Source organism: Sphaeroforma arctica (genome assembly GCF_001186125.1).
Source record: "Sphaeroforma arctica JP610 unplaced genomic scaffold supercont1.182, whole genome shotgun sequence".
Classification (NCBI taxonomy): domain Eukaryota; class Ichthyosporea; order Ichthyophonida; genus Sphaeroforma; species Sphaeroforma arctica.
This window is the reverse complement of record NW_014040376.1, coordinates 24,958-40,766: the sequence shown is the minus strand read 5'-3', so window position 1 is coordinate 40,766 and position 15,809 is coordinate 24,958. Positions and strand designations below refer to the sequence as shown.

Here is a 15,809-nt window from a genome sequence, read left to right as displayed (position 1 = left end):
CCATGACAGCTGTAGTTGCACGGAATGTGTATCTTGCACCAAATGCGGTCCCAACGCACAGCCGTATGCAACTAGTCGACTGGGTCAATGATTTGGCTGGCACCCATCATACGAAGGTTGAGCAGCTATGCTCTGGACATGCATATTGTCGTATATTTGTCGATCTTTTTCCAGGTATGTAGGCTCATTTTTTTCTTCGTGTGGCCAACTGACAGCTCCGATGTGACCGTTAGGTGCACGTAGAGCTTAAATATTGAAGTTGCTTTAATGGTATCGATAATAATAGAAACACTTGGTCTTACATACAGCTCGAAAAGGGTTCATTAGTTTTAAACAACATTAATCTGTCTCTTTTGTCTCTGCTTTTGTATATGTAGGTACACTCAATATGAAAAGGGTAAAAGAGTCTGCGACTTTTGAAATCGATAAGATTTCAAACCTCAAGGTGTTGCAAAAAGCTTTTATGACCGTCAAAGTTGACAAGGTGTGCTAATTTACTTTCGTATGGTACCTGCACTCATATCTGTATGTATTGACAACTCGAGGGCTAAGTTCAGCATTTTGTACCGTAACGTACGCATTTAGAGCTAACAGGGTTATATGCATCCTCAAGTTCTGAGTGTACACAAACTATAGACTATTGCAAAAGCTATGCCAGAATATATCTCACACATATGTAGTAATTGAAGCATGTTGGAGAGATCCAGCAGTATCACTATTTGGGTGCTCTCTGAGTTTTGCCACTGTGCTACAATGATCGTCGACTGATATCTAATATCATGTGAACGGCTTCGTCTTAAGGACCAGATTTCTCGCGCTCACACGTTGATTCTACTCCCTTGTGTGTCGCTGTAAGTAACGGTTTGAAATGGATTGTAGAACAAGACACAGTGTATCTAACCTTAGTCCCTGCATCCAAGTATAGATTCTAGATTGCCTTGTTGCGAGCAAATCAGTACTGCGATGCGAATTGTCTGTCTTGTAGTACAGTTGTATCGTTATATTATGAATCTCTTAGGAACTGTTTGCCTTTGTTGCCTCTCAGATAAGCACACCACATGTGTTGTAATTTCGCTTTTTTAAAATTGTACCTTTCCCTGCAGACGGTACCCATCGAAGCGCTCGTTAGAGCTAAATATCAAGATAACTTAGAATTCGTTCAGGTATGGCTGAACAAGTTTGTGACATACTCGAGATTACCCTTAGACCGTACTGATGCAACAAATGAATAATCACTGTGTTCAATATCGCCCCTAAATTACACTTGGATGATATTTTGTTTCCGTCATGCTTGCGCATTATGAGTTTACATTCTGTAAATACTCCTGTGCGCACAATCCCACTTCGTTCTTTTAAAAATAGCTGTTAGTGTGGAATTGACCTCGCTCTTTAGGAGCAGATTGTGTCGTTTTGAATTGCTCTTGTGTTGTATGTTCTGTTTCATGTCCATTCTAGTGGCGATGCGGAGGAGTTGCGATTGTGTCACACCGTACAATCTGTCCTTATGGCGGTCTACGTATACAGGTGTATGATGAAGACACTCGTAATAGTGACACCCATTTTCCGGAACTTCCGTGGCTAGGGTAAGCCACTATTTCATCTCAAGCGTTTCAGCTCAACAGCGCTCTCGTTCAAACTCGCGCAATGTAACTACGCCGCACAATCTGGTTTTACTTCCAACCCACTGTGACACCCCTTGCATTGACTTACGACTACAGTAAAAAAAAAATGTGCGTTTCATACTATGGCTTTGGATTGGTTGCGGTGTACACCGTTGATCTGTCCCGCATGTATGCATCATGTTTTGTTGTCCAATCCTCTGTGACCGGTGTAACAGTTTTTAACGGTCTCTAGTATCGCAATATCCCAGTTGGAAATTACTTTCACACTGATGATTACTCACAAGGGTTAAAACGGTACCTGTTTCGTTATGGCGATATACATCGTGTGAATCTATTCACAAGATTGTGTACTTTAGCTACTATCCGGAGACCTTTTTATTACAAATGTAGATGTATGCACATACGTATACTCATCAAAAATTGTTTCCTCCGCAGTGGTTCCGTAAGTTCCATGAGGCGAATGGTGGTGATAGAATGCCTTCTGTTGAGCCAACGACTGCTTCAAGGCCGACATCGAGCGGTAAACCGAAATCACAAACAGCCCCTGTAGCCACCAGACGGGCCACTGGCGGAGGTATATTTGATATACATATCCCCATAGGTGTGAGTATGCAACATAATGCGAGTGTATATAGTACCATGCCAGTATTTGTGTGCTGATAACAACTGGATATTCTTTAGTAAGTACGAAAAGTTATCTCAAGTATATATTATTAACATAGAATGCTTTGTATCTATATTATACTGTGAAAGCCTAAGGTGGATACTCGATCACAGGAGTATGGGAATTAATTAAGCAGCACCTGAACACACTTCACTCTCGCGCGCCATCACCTGATGACGAATCGAAACGATACATACCACTGATTCTGTATATCACTCTGACAACGTGGCTGCCTCCCTCATGTAAAACTCATGTTTCCTTAGACTGACGAAAGCATTCTACTCATCGAGATCCTCTGGTCACGAAATAGCATCAGGCGGCTGTATTCATACCATAACTATATTTTACATTTGGTGCCCATTTCCTTATATGCGAAAGCTTGTTCTCATAAACATGTGTAGGACCCATTCGCACCGCCACCACCGCAACACCCACAACGACCACCGTTGTCCGTGAGGTGAGTGTCGTATGCTTCTCGTCCCACACTTCCACATACACGTCTATCGGCAAAATTCAGATCGAAGCAGTATTTTGTGGTCACGCCGGTGCGAACTGTTTCTGTGTACCTAGCGACTATAATATATATATATATGCTGCACATCTTATATAAAACCTTTCACGAAGGTCTCGGCATTTATTCATAGTTTTATGAATACATCAGCGAGCGAGAGCAAAATTTTGAGCCAAGGCCATGGATACTTGATGAGTTTGTGGGTTTTTCAAATACGTCTCAAGTTTGCTCTGACAGTCAACGTTTGCATATCCGAAAGCCTCGCGGTATGGCACGTTCAGAAAAAATATGTATAATCAAGTATATGAGTTCCGCTACTAGTCCGTTCTCCCAAAAAAAATGTATAGACACGCATCCCTCGTCGGTAGGACATGTGGATAATATAATATTTTGACAGGGAGGCTAAATCTCCAATGTGGATTCTTAGTATGCTGTATATGATTTCGGAAAGGTCATATGTTTTTTATTAAATTTTGATATCAATATTTTTGCTACCTTTTGGTCTGGGAACTCTGTATTCTATAGGTCGATCCGGCGCTTATAGAAGAGAACACAAAATTGAAGCAAGAAGCTGAGAAAGTTAAAGGAAGTTTACTAGCACTAGAGAAGGAACGAGACTTCTATTTTAACAAATTACTGACTGTAGAGGGCATTTGCCAGGTGAGTTCCATGTGCGCTGCGCCAGTTATATGTCCTTATGAGTGACAATTTCTGCTGTGGATAAACTTTCACCTGTGATCAACATGAAAGCCCTTCATAAAACATAAATAAGTGCAAATTGCACTCTGTGTTGATGAAGCCGTTTTTCGATTGTTCTGTGATTATTTTGGTAAGGTGTATCTCTCATAGTACTTTACAAGCCTATGCAAGTTGTCATGAATTCTGGACAGACCGTATACGTTGCACTTAGAACTATGGTGATCTCTGAACGATTATGTTTGTCCGCTTGCACTTTGCATTCCACAGGCAGAACAGGATACTGCACCCGGGAATGAACTCATAACGAGGATATTGGCTATCTTATACGAGACTGATGTAAGTAACGCTGATGCACATCTCGTCACAGAAGCAGGCATAGATCAAGTGCATTGATATGTTCGTATTGTGGTTTACGGTGTCGTCCGTCGTGACCATGCACACCAATAGATTCGAGATACCCGCCAAAGCGCTACTGATGTTGAAATTACTGTGCGTTGTCGGTGTGTTGTGCGAGTATTTGTCACGCGCTTTATTCTTGACCTGAACAATCATGATGTATCTAACACATCTACGTAGTCATTATGTGATTTGTACTGACGACCGCTTCAATTCGTGTCTGAGCGCTCAAATTGTGACCATTAAAGTGCGATACTCCTGATTGTGTTACCACCTGTTCGTGTGACACCAACTCATATGATCCTCTATGGAAACTTCCAATCTAGGATGGCTTCGCTCCGCCGCAGAATCCTGACACGGCGGATGTTGATGATGCGAATAACGAAATGATGCAAGATGTGAATGGGGAGGAATGTTTTTAATCCGATAAACTTGGCCATGAAAGGCCTTCCCTGTACGTAGTCGCAATAAAAGAGTGCCTCAGATGCAAAGCATTGCTCAATTCATGGTTGTGCGCGTGTTATTTTATATTGTTGATGACGCAATACCAACTCAAGAGCGTGAATATAGAAGATGGCGAGTGCTTTTTTATTGTCGGTTGCGCACATCGGATGCAGGGTATTTGGAGAATGTCAAGCTTCAACTATTATGCTTGTATATAATCATGTCTTAGACTATACATTCACGTAAACGTAAAATCACAAGCGCACGAATATAGGTAATTTTTTCTCCTTGCACAATTTCACAAACTGTTCCTAGGTGAATATCTACAAAGCATATTTATCGTAGATGTATTGTCAGTGAGCGATCACATCTAGCTCCGTATTTATCTTTGGAACTAGTACATGCTCCTCTCTCTATCCATATGTTGCACAGGTTCAATCAAAGTAGAATAGCCAGATATTTCTTGAAGCTTTAACGCTTCACTTCTATGATTGAATTGTAGCGACATTTTCATTGTAAGTTGTGATTATCTCAACTTTGTCCCGAATGCAAAATGATTGCAGATTGAGGTGCTGAATCCAGGCCCTCAAATGAACCCGTATGGAATTTAAATCTGAATTTACGCGTTGAGGTATTTAGTCTTCTGGCAGATGGCTTTACTCGTGACTTTCGACTCGTACTTGCTCAACCTTGATCGCTCGTTGTAGTTCATGATTGGGAGGATAAAATCATAGCTCCGGAATCAGAGAATACCCTGGAGCGATACCATTTTCAAATAGCCTCCTTTGCTTCGATAGTGTAGTTTGCAATGGAAAAAATGTGCATGTTCGCTTGCGTCGTTATTGGACAATGTAAAAAACAATTGTGAATAGTATATTACACTACTGTAGCTTAGAATTTTGCTAAATTTTGGGTTCGAGAGAGTAATACTCTCAGACTGCTCAGATACAAACTGATTCGCATATTGCATTATTACCATGTATTGTGGTAAACGATAAGTATTAGCTGTGCATATACTCGTGTACTTTAATGTAATAGCTCCATCTAGTCATATCCTGATCTAGGAGGATATTGCCAAGTGCAACCCTATACGTGTGAAATACTTCAAAGTGAAATGTAAAATGAAGCTGGAGTAACTGCATGGCAAGACTTGGCCAAACTATGAACAAATATATATAAATTATATCCCCTCTGCACTTGCTTGTGAGAGGTACCCAGTTCTGTGCCATTAATTGCACCACGCACCCAGGATGATGCCAATATACGTTTTACAAAGAATATGAATCAACCGTTGAGGTGTTAAAAACATACACTCATCTACGCTGTCATATCTGTCATCTGAGCTCAACTTTTTTTGTTTTGGCTTTTTTAAAGTTCATGGCTTTGCGAGGCTCTGCATGATGCATTCATATCTTATTATTGATTAAACTACAAGGCCTGAATTGGTTTATATAGGTATGTATGATACGAAAGAACCCAGTTCAATTTTTATGTGATATACAAGTCTAAATCTATACATCACCGCCCTTGGGCATTTCCCGACAGAACATTGATGCGGGTCGTTTCGTCGCATTGGTGACATTGTCTAGCGTATAGCGAGAGTAGTAGTACTATATCACGTGACACAATAATTTCTAACGTACTTATCCCGATCCATCTATAGGGTTGATGGATACTCGGATCATTACTTTGCAACTGTTTAGGTGTCCTACATACGAAGACCGGTGAGGAATGTACACGAGGAGCACTAGCCTTCTTGTTCAGCCAGTATTGGCAGTGCCAGTTTGCAATATTTTATTGCTTACTCCATGCGCTCGGCATTTACTCAGGTATCTATTTACGGATAAAAAGCGTGTTTCTGGGCAGATACACATTTTCTCTTTCCAATTTGGGACTAGTGTGCCGGCTATGCCTCGAGAGATCTGTGCGGATACATGAATAAGTGCCCACGACAACCGCAATTCCAATGTCCGGCATCGAAGAACGCAGTGACGAGTCAAGTAATCATATTCCGTTTCCACTGTATCGCAGCATAGTCATCTAAATTTAATTTTATTGCTCTTCGATACCGTTTGCAATTCGAATCTATGTCCGGTACATTCACACGTGCCAGGTTTGAAAACACAGTGTTGCTGACACCCGTGGGCATTCGTTGGCTGCTACCTTTTACTATATACCATATGAGCATATATAAATTCGCACGTATTCTATGCCTTTCGGAAATTGTACAGTGCGTGACAACTCAAACAGAGAGTCAAGTAAACATAATCCGCTTCTACTGTATCGCAGCATAGTCATCTGAATTTAATTTTATTGCTATTCGGTACCGTTTGCCATTCGAATCTATGTCCGGTACATTCACACGTGCCAGGTTTGAAAACACAGTGTCGCTGACACCCGTAAGCATTCGTCGGCTGTCACCGTTTACTCTATAGTATATGAGCATATATAAATTCGCACGAATTTCATGCCTATCGGAAATTGTACAGTGTGTGAAAAATCAAACAGATCTTTGCAATGAAAAAGTGGTCCTTGCACTAGTGAACCCAAGCTGTTGGCCAGGCTCAACTAATGTCGATAAATTGTTGATTTCAGATAGTGCAATCACAAACAAGCCAATTTAACTTCAAATTCCTCGACGTTTGTGGTTTTGTGGTGCCCATTGTCGGCTGCTTCTGTTTGTTTTTTTACTCATGCATCGATTGCATGTGATTCTTTTTTAACTACGATAGCGGAGTGACTATGAATGAAAGCCAATAGAACCAAAGCATCATTTTGCTGAAGTTGTTCACACACCGGACTCTGACCATTTATTGTGGAGATGTGCAATACTGAACACTCATGCCTGTGTTCCTTAAAATTCATCGCGTTAGGAAAGCGCTACTGCTATACATATAACGGTAAATCTGAAATGCCAGTGCATTTGGCACCTCAAATCGATTGATGTGTTGACTGTCAGAAATGGGGCCCTTTACATATACAAGAAACTTACATTGATACGGTATTTTGTGTTCGGAATCTCACAACGCAGGTCTCCAAGAGAATTTAGAATGTTATGCGAACCACCGAAATGCCCGAACACCTCACAAGTATTACATGTCAGAAACACAATTTGATGCTGATGTTAGCGTCTAAGCAAGTTCATATAACAACCTGATATTAACCTTCCATATAAACCTTATATATGTTTCTTATCATGTTTATCATGCCAAATATGTATAGGAAGATTTTTCCATCACTTTGAGTCATAGATCGCTACTTGATATCGATTCTTAGCAAGATACATTCCATTTAAATCTCACTGTGCTACTCAATCGTAGTCGAGCTAAAACTGAGGATTATTTTCCATTCCTGTGTATATTCGTATCATAGTTACCGCATCACGTGGCACATTTGTGATGGCATGGACTCTCACTTCTATCATGATTATATTGAATTTGTTTTATGCGAGCGTAAGAAGAGTTTCTCCTTTTCAAATATATTCTTTAAGTCGATGTTGTCAAGCAATTTTGTACCCATCGCCACATTCCACTTGAAAGCTTTACTCTTATTCGAATATTACGCTGCTCTTCGGCAGCGATGATATATATTGATGGCAACTGGCATTTTGAACTTCCACATGTCTGACAACACTACGAGTCTCTTTCTGCGATCCTCGTTGTAATGTACGAGCCAGCATCATGATCCAAAATATATTGATGCTAAATATACTATAGTCTGACAATATAAACGTATCATTAGCGGACTTTCACCCGTTGTGGTGTACCAAAGATCGTCGGACGCAGGCGACAGCGGCACAGACACGGACACAGGCTATTCTATTACTGACTCACAGGTTAACAAGTAAATAAATAGAAATACACCAAACAAATTTGAGTATTTGTAGCATAGATGCGCAGATGCATGCATATCCTTGTATCGAGCGAATGCCGGAGTTATACTGCGCGCTGTTTTTGTAAAGTATAAGTAAACGCATCACTAGGCGTAATCTCCAGAATATCTCAATAGTTTCTACCGAATACTACAAACTCCATGTTCGAATTTCATGTATAAGCATATCATAGTATATGGAGTGGGCTGACTACCAAGTACTTCGATAAAAGTTTACAAACCTGATCCAATATCAAAGAAAGCGCTAAGTTGAGCATCAGTTCTTGACTGTGAGCTAAAATATTAAGGGATTTTAGACTGAAAAACTTGTCGATATAGTTCTGCTCCTATTATTCATTACTCGTGTTTGGTTTTAGGTATCGATAACTAATCAGTATACGTCCAGGGCTAAATAAAATATAGTTGATTTCAGCTTTTAAAGGGAAGAATTTAAAAAGAGAACCCAATCCTAGCGGACAACCCCATTTAATGACGGCAAATATAGTTGGCTGTCCATGAGAAGTCTGATAGACCTATAAAAGTTTCCATTTTAGATTTCTGGTGGCCATATCAGTAGCAGGGGTGTATATGTTAGCGCCGAGAACATGGGATATATATCACATATAGTTGTTCAACGGCCATTCACTAACCGATTTCCGGCTGTATACAATAGGCTTCCATATACGGTGAACATATCAGCATTCTCATGAAGTTAAAGTTCATGTTAGAGTGCAATGTAGTAGACTTTAAATAAAGTGCAAATGTATATATTTATTTCCAACCTCGCCTTTGGTTTTATAACTAAGGCGATTGTGTTATTGTGCAGCCGCTCGGGCTGGCCAGGATAAAAACTCATATGGTCAGTATAAGAAACCTTCTGCAGAGCACTTTAACACTTCGATGCTATTCTATTTCTTTCTCTATAACTAAATCTTACGCTGATCACATGATGTCTTTCCGCATAAGTTGTGACTCACATTGGGACGCAGCTATTTTAAGAGTATTGCGGTTGACAGACTTAATTCACTCTCGGGAGTCGGTGGAGAAGCTTAATCAGCTCTCGGGAGTAATTTTAGCAACTTAATTGGCTCTCGGGAGTGAGCTGACTCTGATGATTTCTATAAATAATAGAGGGTTTCTTGTTGTAAAATTTGGTCTGGGACTTGTAGTCTATCAGCCCGGTGGAATGTCCACGATTGTTGCTGTAGAATGCACAATTTCTCGTCGATTAGCTGCATGTGTACCGTGCACAATGATTGATGGGCCACTTTCGCCTAGACCTAATGCGATGATATACGTGGTGAGCTCATCATACGACATGGCCATCATAGCGGGTGTCTTCAACGTAATCTCAACAGTCTGATTATCGTCGTTTACAGCCTGCCGTAGGATAGCAGCGCATAGGCAGTTGTTGGACTTCGAACCTCCAGCATTTTTAAATTTCACAAATCACGTGCTAAGACGACTGATACGACAGGCGTAAAGTTCGTTCCGTTACACTTGTGTGATGCGGTTCAGTTTCCCTTCTTATGTCTGGATAGCATCTTCGGTCAGGGCTTCAAAACCAACGTTTCAGTGCGGCGAAAGCCTCCCACGACTTATTAATAATTTGGCTGATCTCCGTATCCTTTGGTGTCCATCGGTTGCATCTAGACGGAGTCGTATCGGTCAATATTGTTGTATTCTTTCACAATTCACGGATAAAATGGTAAGAGTTTTCCAAGGAAGCCAGTCGACCTTCGGTTCGAGAATATTGGTGGTCTATCATTAGAGTTCATAGTAGACATATTGAAGATCAGAAAGACCTGATAAATTGTTTTAAATAAAGTACAAATGTATGTATTTATTTCTGACCTCACCTTCGGTTTTATACCCAAGGTGCTTGTGCTAGTGTTAACTCACACGATCAGGATTAGAAACCTTCTGCAGAACACTTTAACAATTCGATGCTATTCTATTTTGACTTCTCTTCAACTAAATCACATGCTGATCACATGATACCTTGCCGCATAGTTTGTGACTCACATAGGGACACAGCTATTTTTAGAATGTTGCGCTTGACAGACTTAATCCACTCTCAGGAGTCGGTTGAGAAGCTTAATCCACTCTCGGGAGTCGGTTGAGAAGCTTAATCAGCTTTCGGGAGTTGGTTAAGTATTAACTCACCTCTCAGAATTAATTTAAGCAACTCGATTAGCTATTAAGAGTGAGCTAACTCTGATGATATCTATAAATCATAGAAGATTTCTCTAGTGATGGTTTGAGAACTATAGTCTACCAGCCCAATAGGGATAATAATATTTATTTCAATTTGTATATATTTTTATGTCTACATGTACATCAGGCTTCAAATTCGTTGGAGAGGTTCTAGGAAAATTGAAGGGAAGTTGATATTGCCGAACTGCCACGAGAAGCTCAGGACGAGTGATGCAACGATGGAAGACATACGGTGCGCTAGTTTACGGCGATGGATACAGAGTACTTGTATCGTTGGGTGAGAACTAAAACATGTGTGCAATCGCGTGGAATAAAGCTGGCCCACACCTGTAGTAGTAATATGGACTGAGTCGGTCTAATATATTTTGAACGCAATACCAAGGAGGGTGAGGTTGTCATCCGCAATTCTGTTTCGGAGCGAAGTTGGGGGCTGTCCGATACCACACTACACAATTAATGTATTTGTAATATCCTGGCTAGCTATAGCGGGAAGTGTCATAGGTGGTACCAGAAGTATCGAAGATTTGGTCTGTACCAAAATCTGGAAACAGTACTTTAGAAAATTGATGAGACGGGGCATGGGGAACAACATTCTATCGACTAGTACTGGATGGGATCAATCAGTGCCTGTTGTTCATTGAGAATGAAGCTCCCGATATGTTCGTGGAGAGTCCATATGCCGTAGTAAGCCCGGGCCGATTGGGGGTAGATTAGAGCCCACCAGAATACGCCTCAACAGAGAACTGATACAAGCAAAGTGGCTGGACGTAAAAGTCTTATCTCCAGGGCACACAGGATAGAGGTATCCACCAGTACGAAAGTCAAGCAATTTGTACAGGAAAGTGTTGGTTGCTAAAATTGGAGTGTGCTCGCGGCAATGAGTAAAGCTATCATGGAATGGCTTGTCCCGGTCCATGATGGGTAGTTCACCATTTAAAGTCGATAGTAGTATTGGCGGCAAGCCCTACCTGCTATCTCCTTGGTTGTGAGACGTTGTGTGGTATTTTTTCGGATCTGCTCGCGGAGCTTACGGAGCTCTTTGTGCTGGGGTGTACACCCGCACTTTTATTCTAGATAAGGGTAAATGCTGAACGGAAATTTGTCCGAAGGTCTGTTACGTGTCCAAGCGGGTCTCGTAAGAAGGGCAAGTGGGTTTGTACTGTTGATTGAATCAAGATGTAGTCCCAGGCAGCCAACAAGGTACTCCGCAGATTGGCGTGCTGGAAGTAAATAACAAAAGCGAAGAAGCCGTATGCGCTGGTATGGGAGTTTTGGAAATATAGTGCCTGTTATGATAGCTGCTGTTGAATTGGTGCTGATTTGTACCGCTCGTACAACGGCTTTAGCGCGGCATGCTAAATAGGGGGAGCCCATGAAATGATGTTCAGACCATAAGTGGCCGTCGAAAGAATGAATGTCTTGAATATTTCTAACCGATTTCGCGGATGGCGCCAGCTGAATCCGTGAAAACCATACGCCCGGAAGAACAATATAGCCTGGAGTAATACTGTCACGAGATTGTCCATATGTTTTGCAAAGTCGATACCCGGTATACCTCGGGACAGTTTGAATCCTAAGTATTTGGAAGGCTGTGGACAGATGTCAGAGAGCTCCGCCGCCATAGGCATGGGAGGGATAAGTAGGCGTCTGTTGAGAGTGTTCGCATTTGGGGAGCCTACTAGCGTTGGTACCTCGTACAAGTGGTACCTTGTGCAGTATACTCGACGATCTCTTTCGAAGCTTCAGAGTCCCTTGTTTTAGACCGGATTGTCGACCCGATCATCGATCGCGTTCAGGAAGGGTTGCAACTGAACAGACTGCGGAACCTAGATGCGCGTGACATCTACGAAGCGGTAGGAGCGGAGAAGTTTTGGCCGAAATCATGCAAGCGTAATGGCCAGTGAGTCCATATAACTAATAAAAAGCTGTGGGCCGACAATCGAACCTTAGAGTATGCCATTCATTCTATAAAATAGATATGAAAGCTTTTCACGGTACGTCACCCGTGTGGGAACATTCTCAAACAATACGCGGAAACAACTGATCCAGTTCTCTGGCATTCCAGCGTGACGCAACAGCATCCGCGTGCGCGGGAGAATCACTTTATCGCATGCTTTGGTGATGTCAAGACACATCATTCCAGGTATCCTCGGGTTGTATCTCATATTTCATCGCGGCTATAGCATGAGTATGACAGGAGTAGCGTGATGAAAATCTCGACGATCTCTTTCGAAGCTTCAGAGTCCCTTGTTTTAGACCGGATTGTCGACCCCGATCATCGATCGCGTTCAGGAAGGGTTGCAACTGAACAGACTGCGGAACCTAGATGCGCGTGACATCTACGAAGCGGTAGGAGCGGATAAGTTTTGGCCGAAATCATGCAAGCGTAATGGCCAGTGAGTCCATATAACTAATAAAAAGCGGTGGGCCGACAATCGAACCTTAGAGTATGCCATTCATTCTATAAAATAGATATGAAAGCTTTTCACGGTACGTCACCCGTGTGGGAACATTCTCAAACAATACGCGGAAACAACTGATCCAGTTCTCTGGCATTCCAGCGTGACGCAACAGCATCCGCGTGCGCGGGAGAATCACTTTATCGCATGCTTTGGTGATGTCAAGACACATCATTCCAGGCATCCTCGGATTGTGTCTCATATTTCATCGCGGCTATAGCATGAGTATGACAGGAGTAGCGTGATGAAAATCCAGCTTGAGTTGCATGTGTGGCTGACCGGAGTGATTTGTTATCAGTTGTAGGAAGCACTTCTCAAAGATGCTCGAACAATATGAGTTAATGTTATCGGTCGGAAATCGGCAGGGGATGTAATATCCGTGTCTGCTTTCTTCGAATGGGTTGTCAAAAGGGTGCAATTGAGAGCTTTATGGAATGTATTAGCCATTAGGCGGGCGGAGAATGCCTCATTAAGTGGGCTGTCAGGGTCAGGGCTTCCCCTAGTTGGGGGTTCAGTTGATCGTTCCAATACATGCGGCCTTAGAGAAGGATATGGACACTATTTGGACCAGGACCCTTATTTGGGTAGCACAGTATTGCCTCCAACAGTATCTCCGAGTGAATAACTGCATTTGATGGAGGTGTTAGTGCTGTATCCAGTGAGATGACGTGTGGGTTAGTTGAGTAGAAGAGATCCTGGTAGTAATCCGTCAGTGCAGCGCCCGAATACTGGGCACCTGGTATTCAAGGCTGACGCGGTGATCGACATTGATGTGCTATATCCTTGTATATCTCAGATTGTGGGCGGAACGTGTGGTTCAGTAGTCGTTGTACCCATGGTTTGTCAGTGTCACAATAGTAACCTTTAAAAATGACAGAGTTTGTTGCGTAGCGCCAGATTCGATTTAAAATACGCACCAATCCATCTGACGGTTCATGTATTGTTAGGCACGACCGTAACAGGTGTTGATGCTCACATATATCAGCTTGAAACAACAGGGTGCGGGCTTTGTCGTGTAAATGATGCAGTCGGTGGCGATACCGGTTGTAGCCGCGGGATGAAAGGCTCTGGTGATTGAGACGGGGACACTCGCCGGAGACGGACTACTGGTTCATTCGGGACCACCTGAAGATCGAGGCCAAGCCCGATAGTGTGGTGGTCAGTGATCACACTCTTTATATTTTAGATCAAGCCGGATAAGCACAATCTTGACCCGTGTTCTGTTTTTGTTTTCATTTCACAGACAGGTTTGAGATACTACAAGTCTCAGGCCAGATTTTACAGCAAGAAACCATCTTTGATTTATGGAAGTCATCAGAGTTAGCTCACTCCCGAGGGCTAATCTAGTTGATCAAATTACTCTCAAGAGTTGAGTTATTACTTGACCGACTTCGGAGAGTATATCAAGTTTCTCAACCGATTCCCGAGAGTGGATTAAGCCGGTCAAACGCATCATTCTAGTAGTAGCTGCGGTTCTATGTGAGTCACAACCTATGCGGAAAGGCATCATGTGATCAGCGTGAGATTTAGTTGTAGAGAAGTTGAAATAGAAATGCATCGAAGTGTTTAAGTGTTCCGCATAAGGTTTCCCATACCGACCATATGAGTTTTTACCCTGGCCGGCCCAAGCGGCTGAACACTAGCACAAACACCTTAGGTATAAAACCAAATGTGAGGTCAGAAACAAATACATACATTTGCACTTTATTTAAAGTCTACTACATTACACTCTAACAAGGTTCACAGGCTATTACTGACTTAAGGCCAAGTAAGTAAATTAATAAAATTGCACCAACCACATCTGAATGTTTGTAGCATATATGCGCAGATGCATGCACGTCCTTAAATCGAGCGAATCACGAAGTCAATCTCCGCGCTGTTTGTATAAATTATAATTAAACACAACAGTAGGCGTAATCTCCAGGATGTCTTAATAGTTTCTACCGAATTCTAAAAAGTTCACGTTAACGAGTTTCACGTATAAACATATAATAGGATATGTAGTGGGCTGACTGCCAAGTACTCTGATAAAAGTAAATGATTCGATATCAAAGAAGAAGGCAAGTTGAACCTCAGCCCTTGACAGTGAGCTAAAATATTAGGGGGTTTTAGACTGAAAAAATTGTCTGCATGGTGCCGCTCCTATCACTCATTACTCGGGTTAGATTTCATGTATCGATAGCTAATCAGAACACACACACCACTACATAAAATATGGTCGAATTCAACTTTTCAAAGCAAAAGTTCAAAAAGAAAAACACCAAACTGGGACAGTGATTTAGTACACCTAAACCCCTATAGCTTAATTCTTGGCTGTCAACCCCATTTAAGGACGGCAATTATAGTTGGCTGTCCAGGAGAAATCTGATAGACATATAAAAGTATATTTTTGGTGATTATATCAGTATGATTTGTGCACATAGTAACGCCAAGAACATGCTTAAACACGACAATGGTGGCGTATTTTATCGCCCAGAGTAAATCATGTGCCTAACACTCTTCGAAACTCGCATTTAAATCACAATGGGAGTCACTGACTTGCTCAAGTTTCCGTAAGTTGATGATGATCCAGTAAGTAAATGCACAAAGGTTGGCGCGTGTGACCAGTTTCAGCCCATAGATATCCGTTTATATTATTACATTCAGCAATTGAAATCGTGATAATGACGTATTTGACGGGTTAGGAAGGCAGAAGCATAATACGTGTCTTTAAATATGAGGGGCGATCATTGGAAACCAGAAGCTAAAAATGAGTTGCTTTAAAATATTGCAAAACGACACGTTGTAAACCTTGAATGACTCCACACGAAGTTGGCCCATTCGTAGTGTATTTGAAATACAAAACACCATCAACGAGTGCATTCATAGCATCGATTGATTCTGCCATCGCAGTTTACGAACCCAGAGCGGACACATGCTTTGGATTT

At 41.9% G+C, this 15,809-nt stretch overlaps 1 protein-coding gene across 1 annotated transcript; it reads left to right on the top strand.

Moving 5' to 3' along the window:
- The first annotated feature begins 6 nt into the window (after positions 1-6).
- Positions 7-4,394, top strand: SARC_03533 (hypothetical protein). Its single transcript, XM_014302659.1, has 8 exons — positions 7-174; positions 378-484; positions 1,104-1,163; positions 2,058-2,196; positions 2,688-2,743; positions 3,323-3,457; positions 3,764-3,832; positions 4,219-4,394. Exons 1-8 carry the CDS (start codon positions 66-68, stop codon positions 4,312-4,314), a joined length of 771 nt encoding a protein of 256 aa, XP_014158134.1. The 5' UTR covers positions 7-65; the 3' UTR covers positions 4,315-4,394.
- The last annotated feature ends 11,415 nt before the right edge of the window (positions 4,395-15,809 follow it).

Excerpts from the sequence above, each read along its gene's own strand:
- SARC_03533 (XM_014302659.1), top strand. The coding sequence starts at position 66 with ATGCAACTAGTCGACTGGGTCAATGATTTGGCTGGCACCCATCATACG. Across the intron at positions 1,164-2,057 it reads ATAACTTAGAATTCGTTCAG|TGGTTCCGTAAGTTCCATGA; the intron begins GTATGGCTGAAC and ends TTTCCTCCGCAG. Across the intron at positions 2,744-3,322 it reads CGACCACCGTTGTCCGTGAG|GTCGATCCGGCGCTTATAGA; the intron begins GTGAGTGTCGTA and ends TGTATTCTATAG.